Raw genomic sequence first — 19,424 nt, 5'->3', positions numbered from 1 at the left:
ACAATAATATGTTCATTTCTGGGCTCCTTGCTTTCCCAAGAAAGATACTGGCCAACAGGCTGGAGATCAGAGAGAAGGGGCGAAAACAGTCAGGGGGCTGGAGGAAAAATGGAACAAGGTAAATATCTGCCTCTTGGGTAAGCCACTGTCAGGCAGGGGAACCTCAGAGTCCAAAAATACCAAAAGGTTGTAAACCCCATGTAGGGGAAAACAGGCTGGAGTGATTATATTTGAAAAACTGAGGGCGTTTTAGGAAAAATCTCCAGCTGGTGAGATCTCCTGGACAAGGGAAACATGTCCCAGGGGACAGGGTAGAAGCCGTCATGCCCAGAGGAGCCCTAGAAAATGCCTCGCCAGCGACGGTTCTGCCCTGACTCATAGGGATGGATTGAATGGGACGCAGTAGGGCTATGGGGCAAAATGTAGGACTCCAGGGCTACGTCTACACGTGCCCCAAACTTCCCATGAGCTCATGGGAATAAGGGGACTTCGAAGTAGGCGGGGCCCTTTCGAAAAGGAGCCCCGTCTGGACGCGCCGCGCGGTGGTGAGGAGCATCAATTTCGAAGCGCCGCGGCCGCCCGCATGCTAATGAAGCGCTGAATATGCATTTCAGCGCTTCATTAGTAAACTTCGAAATGGCCATTTGCGTGGCCATTTCGAAGTCTGGGGCACGTGTAGACATGGCCCAGCTGTGCTGTCTTTGCCCTATCAAAGCTGGAATCTGCCCCCCACCTCTCAAGGAGCTGCTGGTTTGAGGGGCCAGGGTGAATGGCCAACCCAGCTCAGAGCACAGGTGCAGCAGAAGCATAACCACCTCAGGAGTCTCACCAGTGAAGGCCTGTGGCCTGCAAGGCCTGATTGTCCCGGTCTGTAATTTTAGGGCTTCGACAGTTCTCTGGATTCTGCTGACATTCATATCCTGCCAAGCAGTGTCACCTACCACCAATGGGCAGTGAGTGGCTATCAGAATTGAGGCCAATAGGCTTCCGCAGTGACTCGGGATCTTGGCGTCACCATTTTTCAATGGCAGGCTTGAGACCCCTGAAAAGGGGCTGGGTTTTTAGGGTGTGGAAACCAAGCCCCTTCCACGCACCTCAGGTTGGACACCTAAGATCACAAGTGGCATTGGAGGATTTTGGCCTTAGTGTTGGGGTACCAGTGTGAAATGGGCCTGTCACAATAGCATTTTGTCTCCAGGCAGCTTGTCTCCAGCGGCTTATCCTGGGCTCCCTTGTCCACAGAGATGAGGATGCTGTTGGCTAAATGCTGTTTTTGTCACCCTTCTGAGCATTTCTCTCCTGCCTGGCTCTGTTCCAGAGGCCTCCCAGGTCAAGCCCACCCCCCAGAACTCCACCTCGGACTCCGACCTCATGAGGTACCGCACCATCAGCCAGATCCCGCAGTTCACTCTCAACTTTGTGGAGTTCAACCTGGAGAAGCATCGCTCGGGCTCTACCACCGAGATCGAAATCATCGCGCCCCACAAGGTGACAGAGCGCACGCAGAACGTCACGGAGAAAGTAACACAGGTACGGGGGGGCGGTCTCCCCAGGGCAGGGGAACTCATGGGCGGCGGTGGAGGGAATGATCCTGTTCATTCAAGACATGCAGCAGTCGGGGGGCCAGGAGGGGGCAGGCATGCTAATTTGTGGGGCAGACTTGGGGGCAGCTCACACAGATTGGTGGGGCAGATTGGCGGGGAGAGGGACAGTTTGTGGAGCTGAACAAAAACTGGAATTACTGTCCTGCAGGGAATTGCAGTGTTTTGACACCTTTTTAAATTTCATCCCATATTGGGTCGAAATGTTGAAATCTTGAGATTTTTCACAGAGCAAAAAGGTCTGAAAAGTGTAGCCTTGGAAATGGTGAAACGTGTCGCTTTGGGCTCCACTCGGTATTATACCGCATTTCCCCATAGGCAGAGGCCGCACTGCCTCCTGGGAGCTGCGCCTCAGGGTCTCATGTCCCCATGCTCCCCAGTGAGCTGGCCTCCAGGGCCAGACTACATGTCCTCTCCCTTCCCCAGGGGCAGCTGTGGGCTGAGGGAGGCGGTTCCCCAGCATCCCTAGCATGGTTGTGACACTCCTAATGGTTTAGGGAACTGCGGCGAGGCCAAAGGCAGATTTGCACATTCACAAAGCAGCGGAGTGGGCCTAGGGAAGGGCCCGACATGCGTTGTTCGTTGGAACAGGATCTACCCGCTTGCAAGCACCTCTCTATGGCAATGGGATGCCATGTAAGGTCTTTGCCTGATTGTTTTCAAGGCTTTGAGGCTAGGATCTGACTAGCACTGCCCAGGATGCTGTCAGTTTTGGTGCTAGATTTGAGGCCAATCTGCAGCCAGTGGACCTGGGCCTTAGCCAGGTCTAAGCTCAGCTCACACTCAGACCTGTCCATAGTGCTTCTGGTCTCCCAGGGAGTATACAGACCCACCTGGGTCAAGCTCCTGTGAGGAAAAGCCTACCCCAGCAGCTGCTTTTATATCAGCCCACTGGGTCCTGATTCGCTGCCACAGAGACAGCCACTCTATCCTGCCTGGAGGACTTCTTTTCTGCTCCTCTTGTTGGGATGGGGTGTGGCAAGGCCCCTGGCCTCCTGTAGGGGGCATCAGGGCTTGGTCCACCCCATCACCATGGAGTTCAGCTCCACATCTCCCCTCCAGCCTGGCTGAGGCTGATGCAGGACATGCCCAGCTGGAAGCATTTCATTCTGTCTGTTCACACTGCTGGTCGCACCTAGTCTGCCACATGGCCACACCCCTGAAAGCTGTTCCCAGTACCACTGTTCCCTGTAAGCTGAGCAGCTGGGCACCTGCCCAGGAGAGATTCAGGTGCTGCCCAGCTGATTAGCAGAACACCCACAGTGGGTAGCATGTGTTTCTAATGGTGATGCACATCAGCACATGTGTAGGTGCATATGACAAAATTTATTCCACCTCGGGATGGAAAACATTAGAGGTAACACTGACTGGCACCCGTGTTCATTCAGTGGGTGCATGTGGCTCACCAGAGGGCTTCCCTGGCTCGCAGCAGAGGACACGAGATCTCTGGGCTCCAAAGCCATCCGGACATTACTTTTAACCCCAGAACCCAGCAGCTGCCGACTTTGCACTGTGCTGGCCATAACACTGTCTGTCTGTCTGGGGGGTTGCTCTAGTGCTCAGGAACCACTGTGCAGGGCAGGTCGCATGGTGGGGTCACTGGGTCCAGTCGCTAAGGCTTGCGTCACAATCGTACAGGCTTGATTGGCATTGTCCCTCCTCAGACATGCAGGAGAATCGCAGGGAGGTTGATTCTGCCTGCTCCCCTTCTCCGGTTGTTGTGGTGCCTTTCATTACAAGAGTCTGAGGGGTGAGAGGTGGAGGGTAGAGAGAAGCGGGGACGAGGCAGAGCCCTGGCCTCTGGCTCCACCCCCTTATGAGCCATTGCAGCTGGTGAGTGCATGGAGTGTGGGAATTGCTTGAACAAAGGGGTGAAGTAATTCCTCCTCCCCCAGAGCAAGGGGAGCAGAGAGGCAATGGGGACTCACTGGGGCAGATGGGACAGTTATGCTCTAGCCTGTAATAATCACCATCTCCCCCTGCCTCCCTCTCTCCCATCTGCTTGTTTTCTTTCATTCCTTGCTGGGAGGTGTTTGGGCCGGGGCCATGCGCAGAACAGCTCGGGCCAGAGAGAGCAGTGCGCAGAGAGCAGCAATGAGGGGCTGAGCTGCAGCCCATGGGCCCGGCTCTCCAGGTGTGGAAATCAGTTTGCTGGAGTTTTGGTGAAGGAAGTGGGGCAGACCCTCAGCTGGCATGGAGCGACAGCAATCCAGGCAAGCCTTTGCTGCCCGAGGCCAGTGGCAGAGCTCTCGCTTGCTGTTGGCTGGCCCCACACGGTTCTTTCCTGTACCCTAAGAGCCACTCATCTCAGGAGCAAAGGTCTGCAGCATTCTTTTTTCCAGGGCAAAATCCCATGTTTGTTTCTCAGCAGCAGTGGAGGGGCAGGGGAGGCCTGCGCGGGGTGGGAATGAGGATGAACAAAATGTGCATCTTTGCTTGCGCGCCTCTGAAATAAGTCAGATCGACTTTTTTTTTCATACCGTTAACTGTGCCAAAGGTCTGGCATGTTTTTCTGCCCAGCTGCAGGAGGACGGGGAAGTACCTGCCTTGGGCATGGCTGTTGCTTGCCCCCATTCTGCAAGAGTTTTCACCCCTACCCCCTACAGCCAAGATGATGCCATGCAGGATGGACTTTGTATGTGTGTGCTCTGGAGGTCTCCTTTCTGTGCACTGAGGTTAGGAACTTGGGGCAGGTGACACAGGTGAGCAGAGCTGCTGACTGTTCCTCTGGCAGCCACCAGGTGGCAGTGTCCCTTCACCATATGGGATGCAGCGCAAAGTGACGGATGTCCATTTTCCCGGCTCCTTGGAAGAGAATGATGCGGTGGGGGTGTTAGACCCAGCTGTGTCCTTCCCGCCTACAGGTAGGTCTGTCCCCCCGAGTTCCAGTCAGTCTCAAATCCAGAGGCAGAGACTCCACCTCCCTGGTCTTCGTGGGGTTTTTAGATGCCTCCAACTGCTTCGATTCCTGCTCCCTGTGCAGAAATGAACAGCTCAGAATGGCCCTTTGTGCTCAGTGACAGACCAAGATGCTAGTGGAAGAGCAGAAGGTCCTGGATGCAATGGCACTGCCCCTGGGCCCATGCCCCGCCCCGTGGCAGAATGCCCAAAGGAAGCCCCATCTCTGGAGATGTGGAACTGCTGGGTGTCAGCCAATGCCCCACAGAGTTGCGGTCAGTTGCTCTTTATGTAAAGGGGCTCCCTGTGCCCTTTCCCCACCCCCTAGCTCTTCTGTGCAAAACAAGCTAGAATTTTGGCCCCGATTTTCTTCCTCTACAACATCTTTGGGTCACCTGTGGAACTCGCTGCTGCAGGATGAGATTGAGGCTAATAGCTCAGCCGCTGCCATGAAGGGAGTAGATACGGCAGAATAACCACTGCAGAGTCACTAACATCCAAGATGCAGATTATACGGAATCCCCAGGATTCCGGATCCAACCCATGAGAGCTAGGGAATGCGGGGGTGACCACTGCACTGGTTCAGGCTACATCTCACCTCATGAGCCAATGGTTTTAAAGAGCCCAAGGGACATTATTTGATTTTAAATGAATGACCCAAAAGTCATGGGGAATCACTGTGCTGTGGAGTGCAGGCTGGCCGGTGGGAGTGAAAGCAGATATTGCTCAAGGGGGGAGTGGGGTGTAATAGTTACTATTAATAACTGTAGCGCAGCATTACTCTTTGCTGTCCTTTGTATCAAGAGGGAGTATTTCATTCAAGGATCTTGCAAGGCTCCTTAGCCTCTGAGCTCCTTGGGCCAAGGACTGTCTCTTCTTGAACATCTTGTGCTCCCAAGGGGTCACTCTCATTAGCCCTATTTTAAAGGCAGGGAAGCTGAGGCACAGGAAAGGTGAGTGAGTTGTCCAAAGTAATGCAGGGAGTCCCTGGCAGAGCCAAGAATATATACATCCAGGAAGCTTGGCTTCCTGGCCCCATGCTCAGTCTCCTATACACCTGGCTCCCAGTCCTAGATAGACATCAGCAGTCTAGGCCTCCAGGTTCCCTGCTTTAACCACGAGACAGCATTCTCCCCCTAGCTGGGAAAGAATCCCAACTCTCAGATCCCTGCTTTAACCACTCAGTCCCATTCCTACTCCCAGAAGTGGCAGCAGAGCCCAGGAGTCCCTCCTTCTAGTCCAGGGGTCAGCAACCAAAAGAGCAAGAAGAGCCATTTTTTTTCCAAATTTGGTAAAAAACTCAATAATTGAAGAGCTGTGTTGCCTGTAAATACAAGACAGTCCTTAATAAAGAATATTAAATCTGTACTTTTTGCTACCCCTATTTTAAGAACGGCTCACGCACAATGATTTCTAGCTCAGCCTAGGTTGACTGCAGGACATTCGCAAACTTTTTACGTATTCTGTTTCTTCACACTTCATATGTGTGTGTTCGGACCACTGTCTTCCTGACTTCCACTCCCAAACCCACTTGAATTCTGCCAACTTTACTTCACATTTATTTTGGACTTCTTTCTTAAAATGCACGTTGCCCCTCCCAGCAGGAATGCCGCAAGCTTCCTTTTCCTTCTGAAAAATCAAAACTTTATTAGCAACATGATCCAAACACAGATACAGTATCATATCCCACAATGCACTGCGCATATTAAAGGGAGAGTTGTCCAGCACTTAGAGATCACACACCGTTCGTTATTTGGACATGAGTTGTTTGCTGTTGGGCTTTTAGATGCTCACTGTTGATCGAAAATAACCAGGAGGGTCTTTTGTTCTTTACTTTGTAATTATAGCACAGGGAACCACAAAGAGGTCCTTAAAGAGCTGTATCAGCTCCAGACCCACAGATTGCCTACCCTTGTGTCCTATATTGTAACCACTAGGCCTCACTCCCTTCAGGAGCTGGGTAAATACAGTATCTTCATTTCCAGTCCAGTGTTCAGTCCACTTGGCCACGGTGGCATTGGTAATGTGCCCTTAAGGTAGCGGGCACCAAGATGGCATTTGGGAGAGAAGCCTCTTCCAGCACCCACTATGCCTAGGAAAATCTCAAGGGGCATAATTCTCCGCTCTTCTGCTTCCCCCTAAAAGCATCCACCACGAGCAGCGCATTGACTTTGGGTTCAATGTGCACTAGAGCCGGAGGGCCCAGCGTGCCTGGCAGAGGGAGCCAGCCACCTTGCACAGGAACCCGCTGCTAAGCAACAGGGCTGACGCTGGCTCAGCCACACTAGCCTGTCGATACCGGGTCATTAGCCGGCTGGGAGGTGATGGGATTAGAGCTGACAGGTCCCTGCTGTAGGCAGGATGGCCAGCACGGAGCCTGTGCGCTCCCCACAGGCACTGGTGTGGGTCCCCAGTGAGTGTTCTGGGAAACACCAGTTCACCATCAGTCTCCAAGCCGGCTGGATTCTGGGAAGATGCTGAGGGGTCTCAGCGCCACAGGTAGCCACTAGACACCGTGTCTCCAAGAACTGGGTAAGAAGCCCAGAAGTCCTGACTTGCAGCCCCCTGTTCTAACCACTAGACCCTCCATGCACCCTTGTTTGGCTGCGTATGCTTGGGCTAGTGCCAGCAACACACACCCAGCATCCTATGCAGAGAACTCCTATTTTCCAGTGTGTGCCTGGAGCCCTGGTGAAACTGGTGTCTGCCTGGAGACATGGCGGAATGGGTTTGTGCCTGGAGCTGTGGTGAAATGGTTGTGTGCCCTGGTGAAACAGGTTTGTGATGGGAGCAGTAGTGAAATGGGTGTGTGCCTGGAGCTGTGGTGAAATGGGCCTCCCAGTCTGGCCTGGGTCCCCCCGGATGTGTATTCATATCAAGGAGCTGGCATCTAATTAGGCACAGGAGGCAAGATGCACGTGGGGTTTTCCTGGGGCTGGAGTAACAGGGCAGGAGAGAGGGGAGACCAGGCTAGAGGGACATTGGTGCAGCTCGGGGCAGCAGCAGCCAGCACTGTGGGGGGCTCAGCTGAGCTTGAGGGGCCTTGCTCACACTGAGGTGCAGCCCTTGCCCAGTCCTTTTGCACGGAGACCGGGCCCAGGTAGGTCAGGGTAGTCAGTCCCCTAGTGCAGCCTGGCGCTGCAGGCTCCATCCTAGGAGAGAGACTGCAGGAGGCCAGGTTACCAGCTCCCATTTTCCCGGGAGCTGCTCTTCACACCCCTTTGCTTTGCAGGAGCGGAAATGTCAGAGCAGCCCCAAGGGCGACTGTCACAAGGGATTTGGGCTGCCCTGGGTCCTGCCTGCCAGGGTGAGGGTGAAGAGAGCGAGAGCTGGGGTGGATGCCCCGGCAGGCGAGGGAGATTGACAGACCATGAGAAGGAAGTGGGCTGAGGCAGGGCAGAGACCAGATAGGAGAATGAGATCAGTGACACCAGGGGAGCAGAGCTGAGAAGTCCAGGACTAGCCCCCTCCTGCACTGGGGTAAGTGATTGGGTGGCACCTCCTTTGGTGCCACAGGGAACATGACCCTCAGAGCCTGCGGCCCCTGCTCAGATGTGCTCCTGCCGCTGGAGCCATGGCTGGGCTCCACAGGCTCTGCACAGGGTGTCCCCCAGACCCTGGTGCAGACCCACAAATGCTTTCAGCAGCTGCACACAAGATAGTGAGCTGAGGACCTCATTCCCTGCCCCCTGCATGTGGCCTTGTCACGGATGGGGGGAGGATGAGGGCTGGCTAGCAGGAGGTCGTAGTTTGGGGATAAGGGACACTGGCAGAGCTGTGTGTGTGGAGCCCGGGCTGGGCTAGCAGGATGCTGTGGGTCAGGGGTGAGGGGCACTGGCAGAGCTGTGTGGAGGAGCCCATGGCCGGGCTAGCAGGGGTCTGTGGGTCAGGGGTGAGGGGCACTGGCAGAGCTGTGGGGGGGGGCCCATGGCCATGCTAGCAGGGGTCTGTGGGTCAGGGGTGAGGGGCACTGGCAGAGCTGTGTTGGGGGGGCCCATGGCCGGGCTAGCAGGGGTCTGTGGGTCAGGGGTGAGGGGCACTGGCAGAGCTGTGTTGGGGGGGCCCATGGCCGGGCTAGCAGGGGTCTGTGGGTCAGGGGTGAGGGGCACTGGCAGAGCTGTGTTGGCGGGGCCCATGGCCGGGCTAGCAGGGGTCTGTGGGTCAGGGGTGAGGGGCACTGGCAGAGCTGTGTTGGGGGGGCCCATGGCCGGGCTAGCAGGGGTCTGTGGGTCAGGGGTGAGGGGCACTGGCAGAGCTGTGTTGGGGGGGCCCATGGCCGGGCTAGCAGGGGTCTGTGGGTCAGGGGTGAGGGGCACTGGCAGAGCTGTGTTGGGGGGGCCCATGGCCGGGCTAGCAGGGGTCTGTGGGTCAGGGGTGAGGGGCACTGGCAGAGCTGTGGGGGGGGGCCCATGGCCGGGCTAGCAGGGGGTCTGTGGGTCAGGGGTGAGGGGCACTGGCAGAGCTGTGGTGGGGGAGCCCATGGCCGGGCTAGCAGGGGTCTGTGGGTCAGGGGTGAGGGGCACTGGCAGAGCTGTGGGGGGGGGGGCCCATGGCTGGGCTAGCAGGGGTCTGTGGGTCAGGGGTGAGGGGCACTGGCAGAGCTGTGTTAGGGGGGCCCATGGCCGGGCTAGCAGGGGTCTGTGGGTCAGGGGTGAGGGGCACTGGCAGAGCTGTGTTAGGGGGGCCCATGGCCGGGCTAGCAGGGGTCTGTGGGTCAGGGGTGAGGGGCACTGGCAGAGCTGTGTGGGGGGAGCCCATGGCTGGGCTAGCAGGGGTCTGTGGGTCAGGGGTGAGGGGCACTGGCAAAGCTGTGGGGGGGGGCCCATGGCCGGGCTAGCAGGGGTCTGTGGGTCAGGGGTGAGGGGCACTGGCAGAGCTGTGTTGGGGGGGCCCATGGCCGGGCTAGCAGGGGTCTGTGGGTCAGGGGTGAGGGGCACTGGCAGAGCTGTGTGGGGGAGCCCACGGCTGGGCTAGCAGGGGGTTGTCAGCCAGGCCTGAGCCCCATCGGCTAAGCTGTGTGGGGCTCTGAGTGGCCCTCAGTCGGGCAGTTCCACCCGCTCTCTGTCAGCGCACTAAGGGAGCTTGTCCCGCTGGAGACGGGGAGACCAGGGCAGCACTACACCTGAGCAGAGTGGCTCCCCAGCATCTGCCATGTGTGCAGGGGAGGGTGTGAATTCCCTGGCAGAGGCGTCAGGTGGGAGTGGGAAGTGCCCGTCTCGCAGGTCGGAGCCGCGCATCGTCTAGCATGCAGCAGACACTGGTCGCAGGGCCGGGGTGGGGAGGAGGCTGAGCCGCCTCCCATCACAGCTCTGCCCTGGGGAGTGATGTAAGCGCCAGAGGTCTATGCAGGGGAGTTCAGATCCCTTCCCCCGGCTCCCTCTGCACCTCGCACACGGCCTCCCTCCCAGCCCACAATGAGTCTGAAACTGAAGCTGAAGCCGGTAAGCACGGAGACAAGCGAACCGGGGGCGGAGGGTGCAGGCAGGGCTGCAACGTGGGGCGTTAACTGAGTCCCTGCTGTTGCCGGGGGAGAGGGGATCCGAAGGGCAGGGAGCGTTGTGAATTAAATGCGAAGGAGGGAACCAGCACACATGGGTGGATGGGGCTGCCTGGGTGCAGGGGCTTTGCATGTGGGGAGTGATCCTTTCCCTGGGGAACAACTCTCCCTCCATCTCGCCAGCCTGGCTCTCTGTGGAAGCACAAACTTTTCCTGCAAGTGGGGCTGGAGAGAGGCAGCCTCCCTCATGCTCTGGGCTCCTAAAGCCACAGAGGCTTTGGCCACACACTCCTGTGATGAATGGACAGGTCTCTGACTTGGAATGAGCCTTGAGCTCATAGCCCTGGGGCCCCTCACTGTAGCATCCCCTCCCCGCATGGGGTGATCTGGGCTAGTCAGTTACCTGCTTATGAGTGAGTGGGCTGGGTTTGGTTGGAGGCAGGATTGATGAGGGAAAGATGAAAGACATGATTGTTCTGTCCTCCTCTTCTGGGCCATTGTGTGGGTTCTGCAAGTTCGGGCCTCCCGGCTGCTCAAAGCAAATGACCCCTGTCTGGCTGAATCCTGCTCTTGGTTACTCCAGAGCAGATCTGGAGTGGACCCACTAAGTCAGAGAAGTTACTCCAGCTCTGAGTCACACCTAGTGGATCTTGGATGCCAAGGCAGGAGGAGCCTTAGAGATCCCTGAATCAATGGCAGGGCTGAATGGATGAATGAATGGATGAATGGAGACCAATTCCTTCCTTAGATGGCTGCTCTAGATAGCTGGAGAGTCCAAAAGGATACATGGTCTAGCTGGACCTTGGGGCCTGGTTCTGGGCTGTAATTGCAGGGGATGGGTTTTTTTTCTCTCTCATGTTTTGTTCTCCCTTCAGTGTCCCAGCCTCCTGCGCTTTGGGCAGGCTCAGCCAAGGAAGGAGAGTTTTTAAATCCACAAACCAGCCTCCCTTTCTCCTTCCCCAGCTCCCCTGATTAACGTTCAAACAGCCTTGAAACCCAAAGGCCACAGCTCAGGCAGGCGGCACGTGCCGGAAGCCAGCCCAAAAAGATAACATGAGACGAGCACATGAGCTGCGGGAAGGGAGCTCTGAGAGCAGGACAGGGTGGCTCAGGGTTAGCCATCCCCAGCAAAGGCCAGACCAAGGAAGGAGGGGGGTCAAGGGAGAGGGGAACAGACTGGGACCACCTGACTCCTAGTGCTGCAGTGAGCAGTGAGAAATTGCCCAGGATCAGTGCCCTGTTGGGAGGTCTCTGCTGGGCTCCCTGCTGGCAATGATTGTTTCTCAGGCACTGATGCACAGCCTACTGCAATCAATGGGAGTACTTCCTCTTGGCTCCAGCCGGCTTTGGATCATGCCCTGACGTTACTGCCAGGATTAAAGGCAGCTTGGTCCTGCCCCCTTTGCACTGCTCCAGAAAGGGCATGGCCCGGTTCCGCTCCCCTCGCCCTGTCAGCATGAGGAGGCCGGTCCCTGACCCCATCAGCCCTGCATCTGCTCAACCCCTGGCGGAATGATTGGATTTCGGTCACTTTTTCCACTCCTTCTCCCTCCCTTCCTGGCTCTCAATTGGTGGTTCCTTCCCTACCCGGGGCCTGGCCATTGATTGATCTTGATTAATTTGCAGCAGGCTCCCGAATGCCCTTTGCAGGCGTGCATGTGTGTGCAGGCACGGGCACTCGTGTGAGAGATGCCAGCTCACTGCCTGTGCGGCTGCCAGGGGGAGGGGGAGGGGGGAGTTCCAACCGCACCGTGATCCAGCAGCTCTTGAAGTTGCAGGAGGGGACACGGGCTAGAGGCGGAGAGGCCGAGGCAGGGTGGAAGGACAGACTGGTTATTGGGGAGCTGAGGCCCTGGTTTGCAGGGCTGGCAAACGGGGGCAGGGCAGAGTGGCTGTGGGCTGAGAAACACCTAGTACTTGGGGGTCCATTTGAATGGGGCAAAGTGTTCTCTGCAAGCTGAGCATTCGGGCAGCCACCCAGGAGAGATCCAAATGCCACCCAGCTGCTTAGCAGACAGCCCACAATGCACACAGCCGGCAGCCTGCGTTGCTAGGGTGGTGCATATCTGCACGGGCCTCAGGGCACAAAAAATTTATTCCACAGCTGGAGGTTAAAAATAGAGGGACCGTTGGGTGCCGCTGAGCTGAACTCCGCCTAGACTCCCACTAGCTGCGGCTGAGGAGAGGGAGAGGGGAGAGCTCGCAGAGGAGACTGTGGGCAGTATTTGGAGGGCCATCTTGGGCTCAGAGGGAGGGGGAAGTTGTGGCAGGCCAGGCAGAAGGAAACCCAGTGAGCCCATCGGAGTTGCCGGTAAAGCTTCCCCCAGCCATACGTGGGTGTGAGCAGGAGGCAAAGGCACAGCTGGGGTTGCTGGGTTCCTGCTGTGCTCATAGGCCCAGGCTGCCTGCTGCCCGCCCCGGTCACTAAGCTCAGCGCCAGGTGAGTGTGCAACAAGCCCCCCTGCCCTCGGGCCACTTTCCCCCCTTGGTAATGGCACATGGGGCCCCCAGCACAGGCGGGAATAAGGGCCTTGTTCTCATCTCACACTGGCACAAATCAGGAGTAATGCCACTGACACCAGGGGGTCAACCCAGTGTGGAGGAGGACTAGGCCCTTACGGGTGTGTTATGGGAGTTCCCATCGCCGTGGTATCTCAGCATTAGGGGCTGGTGCTCGGGGGGCAGTGAATCCCAACACAGAGCTCCTGTGGGACTTTTACCTGCCAGCCAACAAGCCAGCAAAGTGCTGCCGCCACCTGTGCCAGAGCCTTTGACTCAAGCCCTAAACGGTGGGCAGCTTCCTGGCTCAGTCACAAGAGTGGCCAAAGTGACACCCCTGGGTTACTAACAAAGAGGGGCGGGGGTGCCAGCCCTGCGTTCCCACTGTGCAGCTCTGCCTGGGAGCAAGGCCCCCACTGCTGGGCTGGCTTTTCTCTGTGGTACTTCTCCTGGCTGCCTCCTCCGTCCTGCTCGGGCACGGTGCAGGGGATGCTGGAGCAGAGCAGCATCTGGTCTCTCCCTTTAAGCTCAGCAAATCTAGAGCAGCTGGCTCACCCAGTATTGGGGACCCTGAGATCTGGGCATCCGTGTGCCCCCCCACAGCGACAGATGCTGATCAGAAGGCTCCTGGCTCTCCTCATAGGTGCACACACTCTGAACCATCCCTCTGTTTGTCCCTGTCACCCTAGGGGGACTAGAGCCAGTGGGCTCACCACAGGGATAGGGGGGTGATATGTCCTGGTCTGTGCTAAGACCGGATGAGCTAATGGGCCCGTCTGCTCTGACAGTGGAAGTACAGCAGGGGATGGGAAGCTGGTTCTCCTAGGCTCCACATCCCCTTGGGCCTTCCTTCCCTCCCCATCACCATGCTGGGGCCCTAGTGCTGCCACTTACTCCCATCTTGTCAAGCAGTGTTTTGCTGTGGCCATTTTGTCCCCTTTATGGCTGTGCGATGGGACCGTGGGGGGGAAGGGTAGCTCCAGGCACCCAGCAGGGAGACAGCCTGTCTGCAGACAGAAAGCAATACTCCTGGCTAAGATGCAGCTAGGCTCACCAGGAGCTGAGCACTTCCTGCCTCCCTCCTGCGCTGAAGGCTGATGGGCTGTTTGCAGACGTCCAAAGGTGGTGGGGCTGAGGGAAGGAGCAGTGGCAAATCTGGGACAAGTTCTGAGTCTTGTTCATTGCTGTCTGCGGTCAGGGCTGGGGGACTGTGATGGGGTTCAGGGGTCCCCCTGCACTGCACCCCGTCCGCTGGCAGGAGTGACTCTCACTCAGCAGGTACAACAGCAGGTTTATTAGGCAACAGATGTCCAGTTTCTCACAGAAGCAACAGCATAGCAGCCAGAGACAGTCCTAACCTGTCCTGGGGAGAAGACCCCGAAGGGTGCCCCTCTGGGGTGTAGGTGTAGCTTCCCCCTCCTCAGGCTGGCTGCCTTCCAGCTCTCCCTTTTCCTAGCCTCTAACTGCCACCCCCGATACAAAAAAACCCCTCTCAGCTCCTCCCTGCTCTTTGTTCAGGCAGAGGTGTTACCTGCCAGTTGTAGCCCCAGGGTCATCCTTAGCCACTGGGAGCTGCTGCTTGCCTCAGACATCCAGCCTGACTCACACATGCACTCCCCCCACTCCATCACATCTCTCCCCGCTTCCAGACCGAACTGAGCGGGGTCACTTAGCCAGTGACCTGGGGAAGTTCGGGGCCCTCCCTGCGTGACAGGGCATTGGCTATGGTGTTGTTGTTCCCCTTGATGTGGACCACCTCCATGTCGTAGTCCTGCAGGAGCAGACTCCACCGCAGGAGCTTGGCGTTGGCCCCTTTCATGTGATGCAGCCAGGTCAGGGGTGAGTGATCAGTGTACACGGTGAAACGCCGTCCAAACAGGTACGGCTGCAGCTTCCCCAGTGCCCACACCATGGCCAGACATTCTTTCTCTATGGCTGCGTAGTTCTGCTCCCGGGGCAGCAGCTTCTTACTCAGGTACACGATGGGGTGTTTCTCCCCTTTGTCATTCACTTGCATTAGCACCGCCCCCAGCCCCACGTCTGAGGCATCGGTGAACACCAGGAAGGGCTTGTTGCAGTCTGGATTTGCCAGCACTGGGGCCCTGACCAGAGCCTCCTTCAGCGCGCAGAGGGCCTCTTGGCACTGCTCGGTCCAGACCACCTTGTCAGGCTTTCCCTTTTTACACAGCTCCGTGAGGGGGGCTGCGATGGAGCTAAAGTGGGGCACAAACCTCCGGTAGTACCCCGCAATCCCAATGAAGGCCTGGACCTGTTTCTTAGTCTGGGGTGTTGGCCAATCTCTGACAGCCTCCACTTTAGCTGGCTCTGGCTTTAAGCAGCCGCTGCCCACCTTGTGGCCCAGGTACGTCACCTCAGCCATTCCCACCTTGCACTTCCCTGCCTTGATAGTCAGACCGGCCTTCTGGAGTCGGTCCAGCACCTGCTTGAGTTGGGACACATGGTCCTCCCACGTCTGGCTGAAGATGCAAATGTCGTCCATGGAAGCCAGGGCAAAGCTCTCCATCCCTTTCAGTAGCTGGTCCACCAGACGCTGGAAGGTAGCGGGTGCCCCCTTGAGGCCAAAGGGCAGGACCAGGAACTCGTAGAGCCCCACAGGAGTGATGAAAGCCGACTTCAGCCGGGCATCTTGGTCTAATGGCACTTGCCAGTACCCCTTGGTGAGGTCTATGGTGGTGAGGTAACGGGCTCCCCCCAGCTTGTCTAAAAGGTCATCAGGCCTGGGCATGGGGTAGGCGTCCGAGACAGTGATGGCGTTAAGCTTGCGATAGTCCACACAAAACCGAACAGACCCATCTTTTTTAGGGACTAACACCACGGGAGAGGCCCAGGGGCTGGACGAGGGTTGGATCACTCCCAGAGCCAGCATGTCTTCAACCTCCCGCTCTATGTCCTGAGCCGTCCTCCCTGTGGCTCTGAATGGCACACACTTGATAGGGGCGTGGGTGCCTGTCTCTATTCGGTGGACAGCCAGGTCAGTGCGTCCGGGTCTGTCCGAGAACAGCTGTTGATGCGAATGCAGCACCTCCTTGATCTCCGTCTGCTGGGCAGGGGTCAGCTGGTCTGAGAGGGGAATAGACTCCAGCAAGGAGCCAGCTCCAGTCCTTGTGAGTAAATCCACCAAGGGATCATCCCCCTGCCCCTCCCAGTGTCTGCACACGGCCAGCACCAAGTTCTGTCTGTCCCAGTAAGGTTTCATCATGTTCACATGATAGACCCGGTGGCTGTGGGCCCGGTTCGACAGTTCCACCACATAATTCACGTCATTTAGCTGTTTGACAACCTTGAAGGGCCCATCCCAGGCCGCTTGCAGCTTGTTCCGCCGCACAGGTATAAGGACCATCACTTGATCCCCGGTGGCATAGGCTCGGGCCCTGGCGTTACGGTCATACCAGACCTTTTGCTTCCTTTGGGCCATGGAGAGGTTCTCCCTGGCCAGGCCCATGAGCTCGGTGAGTTTTTCCCGGAAGGTCAGTACATACTGTACCACTGACTCCCCTTCAGGAGAGGCCGTCCCCTCCCACTCTTCTCTGAGCAAGTCCAAGGGTCCCCGTACCCTCCTTCCATATGGTAGCTCAAACAGGGAGAACCCCGTGGATTCCTGGGGCACCTCCCTGTATGCAAACAGCAGGTGGGGTAAGTACTTGTCCCAGTCATGGGGGTATTGATTCATGAAGGTTCTCAGCATCTGCTTCAGAGTCCCATTGAACCTCTCCACCAGCCCATTGGTCTGCGGGTGGTAGGCTGTGGCCCAGGTGTGCCGGACCCCACACTTGTCCCACAAGCTTTGCAGTAGGGCCGACATGAAGTTGGACCCCTGATCTGTGAGGACCTCCTTGGGGAACCCCACTCTGCTGAAAATGGCATCTGCCACGGTGTCAGCGTCGACAGAGGTCAAGGTCACTGCTTCTGGGTATCGCGTGGCAAAATCTACCACTACCAAAATATATTTCTTCCCCGAACGCGTTGCCTTGCTGAAGGGGCCCACTATGTCTATAGCCACTTTCTGGAAAGGCTCCTCTATGATGGGCAGTGGCCTCAGGGCAGCTTTCCCCTTGTCCCGGCTCTTCCCCACCCTCTGGCAGGGATCGCAGGACAGGCAATACAGACGGACAGCTGCAAAGATCCCTGGCCAGAAAAAGTTCTGTAACAACCTTCTCCTGGTGCGGTGGATCCCCTGGTGTCCTGCAAGCGGGACATCATGGGCTAGGTACAGCAGCCTGCGCCGGTACTTTTGGGAAACCACCAGTTGCCTCTGGACCTTCCATGGCTCCGCTTTGCGTCTGGGAGCCCATTCCCGGTACAGGAATCCCTTTTCCCACAGGAATCTCTCCCTGCAGCCCTCCCCCAGCTGTGGAGCTGGGCTGAGACTGGCCAGTTCCCTCAGCTTCTGCAAGGAGGGGTCTCTCTGCTGCTCTGCCTGGAATTCTTCCGCTCGGGCAGGAGCGGATGCTACTTCCCCATCCCTGCCTGGCTCCAGCACCCCTGGCCTGTGAGACCTGGTTTTTGGGGGCCCCCTTTATCTCAGTGTTGGCCCCTGTGGCTCCTGTGACTTTGGCTGGGCCTGTACCCCTGAATCTGGGGAGCGCACCCCTCGTTTTCTTTGGCTACGGGTCAGGACCAGGGCACGAGGGCGTTCACCTTGCCAGTTCTCCAGGTCAGCCCCCATCAGTACATCCGCCGGCAAATGGCTGTGCACACCCACTTCCTTGGGGCCTTCCTTCTTCCCCCATTTCAGGTGCACCCTCGCCATGGGCACCTTGAAAGGGGTCCCATCAATTCCTGTTATCGTCAGGTGGGAATCGGGTATCATGCAGCCCGGTGCCACCACCCCGGGTCGGGCCAGCGTCACGTCAGCGCCTGTGTCCCAGAACCCCGTGACCTTTTTCTCGTCTACTTCGAGGTGTTTGAGACACTTGCTCCACAGAGGTAGTGCCGCCCCCACTCTGTAAACTGACCTCTGAGCATTTGGTCCCCCTGAGGAGCTGGTCTGTGGGGCGGACTCGGCCCAATCCGAGTGCCCATTGTCAGCACCACCCACCTTGGCCGCCAGCCCCTCTGGCTTCTGGGACCCCACCCAGTTGACTCCATGACCCCCCGGCCTGCTCAACCTGTCTGGGAGCCTGGGGCACTGGGCTGCTCTATGCCCCTTTCGCCCACAGCGATAACAGCCTGGGTCTTGTTGTGTCCCTCGGGCCGGCTGCTCTGTCCGGGCTCTGTTTGGCTCTCTGAGGGGTGCGTCGCTGGCCCCTCTTTCCTGGGCTTGCCCAAGAGGTGGTCCCCTCTGTCGTACAGTTAGGGACCGGTCTCTCTGAGATTCTCGGTTTCTCCAGGACTCCCTCTCCCTCCGGGACTCCCTCTCTCTCCGAGACTCCCTCTCTTTGTGGGGCTCACTTTCAAACCTGGCCCGGCTGTTTGTGAAGTCATCTACCAGTTTCCCTGCATCGTGTGAGTCCCCTGGCTTCCGGTCCACGAGCCACACCCTCAGGTCAGGTGCGCACATCTCGTAGAATCGCTCCACGACCGCCAGCTCGATCAGGTCCTCTACGGACTGGACTCCCATTCCGAATGCCCACTTCTGGTAGTATTGCTTCAGGCGGGCGGTTGTATCTACATGGGTTTCCTCTGGCCTCTTCTGCGCCTCCTGGAACTTCTTCTTGTACATCTCCGGAGTCAGCCCGAACTTATGCAGCAGGGCCTGTTTGAACCGTTCATAGTCCCCAGGCTGCAGCCCCACCAGCTGGCTGAGCACCGCTGCGGCCTTCTGGCCCAGCAAGGGGGTGAGGTGCCGGAGCCACTCATCTGGGGGAACCTCATGCAACTCACAGGCTCGCTCAAAGGCGGTAAGGAACTCGTCCATGTCCCCTGGGTCCTGACACTGGGCCAGCACACGCGTCTCCAAGTGACTGGCCACCCCGAGCCGTCTGGCCCTCTCCCCGCTTACTGCAGCTGGGGCCTCTTGGCGTCTCGCCTCTGCCATGGTTTGCTCATGCTCCCGCTCTCGCTCTCTCTCCTCCCGCTGTCTCTCTTGTAGCTGGCACTCGTGCTCACGCTCTCTTTCTCGTTCCTGGCGCTCCTGCTCATGCTCATGCTCTCTTTCCCGTTCCTGGCGCTCACGCTCACGCTCTTTTTCCCGTTCCTGGCGCTCGTGCTCACGCTCTCTTTCCCGTTCCTGGTGCTCCAGTTCCTTTAATTTCACCTCGAGTTCCAGCCGTCGCAGCTCTGCGGCGGGGGACTCTGCCCGCGATGGACCACCGCTAGCTAAGCGCAACTTGGCGGGCACCGCGTCTGTCTGACGGAGTCGAGCCCCTGCTCCTGTCGGAGAATCCGAAACGCTTCCCAAGGCTGACCGGCCACTTTCTGCTGGGACAGGCTCTGCCCCCCCGGATTGGTCATTCTCTTCCAGCTGTGCAATCAGCTGGGCCTTGGTCGCCTTCCCCACGGTCAGGCCCCTCTCTCTGCACAGCCCCGCTAGCTCTGCCTTCAGGAGTCGGGTATAATCCATCTCTCCGCTATCTCCCGGAGTATCCACTCACCAGCAGCAGCTGCAGGAATGGCTCTGTTCCCCCTCTGGCTCTTGTGAGACTCCTTCCTTCTCTGGTGCTCAGTCAGCCACTGCTGGGAGCTCATCCGTGGGTGCAGTGCATCCCACTTCACCAGTGTGATGGGGTTCAGGGGTCCCCCTGCACTGCACCCCGTCCACTGGCAGGAGTGACTCTCACTCAGCAGGTACAACAGCAGGTTTATTAGGCAACAGATGTCCAGTTTCTCACAGAAGCAACAGCATAGCAGCCAGAGACAGTCCTTCCAACCTGTCCTGGGGAGAAGACCCCGAGGGGTGCCCCTCTGGGGTGTAGGTGTAGCTTCCCCCTCCTCAGGCTGGCTGCCTTCCAGCTCTCCCTTTTCCTAGC

At 57.8% G+C, this 19,424-nt stretch overlaps 1 protein-coding gene across 2 annotated transcripts in view; it reads left to right on the top strand.

Annotated features, from left to right (window-relative positions):
• The window catches only part of KCNH6 (potassium voltage-gated channel subfamily H member 6), a 139,628-nt gene that overhangs the window by 89,881 nt on the left and 30,323 nt on the right, over positions 1-19,424 (top strand). For both annotated transcript variants that reach the window (XM_074979055.1, XM_074979054.1), the window contains one exon: positions 1,319-1,530. In XM_074979055.1, the coding sequence (XP_074835156.1) occupies positions 1,319-1,530 (212 nt within the window). The remainder of the gene's footprint in view (positions 1-1,318; positions 1,531-19,424) is intronic.

Source organism: Carettochelys insculpta, chromosome 28, assembly GCF_033958435.1.
Source record: "Carettochelys insculpta isolate YL-2023 chromosome 28, ASM3395843v1, whole genome shotgun sequence".
NCBI lineage: Eukaryota > Metazoa > Chordata > Testudines > Carettochelyidae > Carettochelys > Carettochelys insculpta.
Note: the sequence above shows the minus strand (reverse complement) of the source record. Positions and strands in the feature narration are given on the sequence as shown.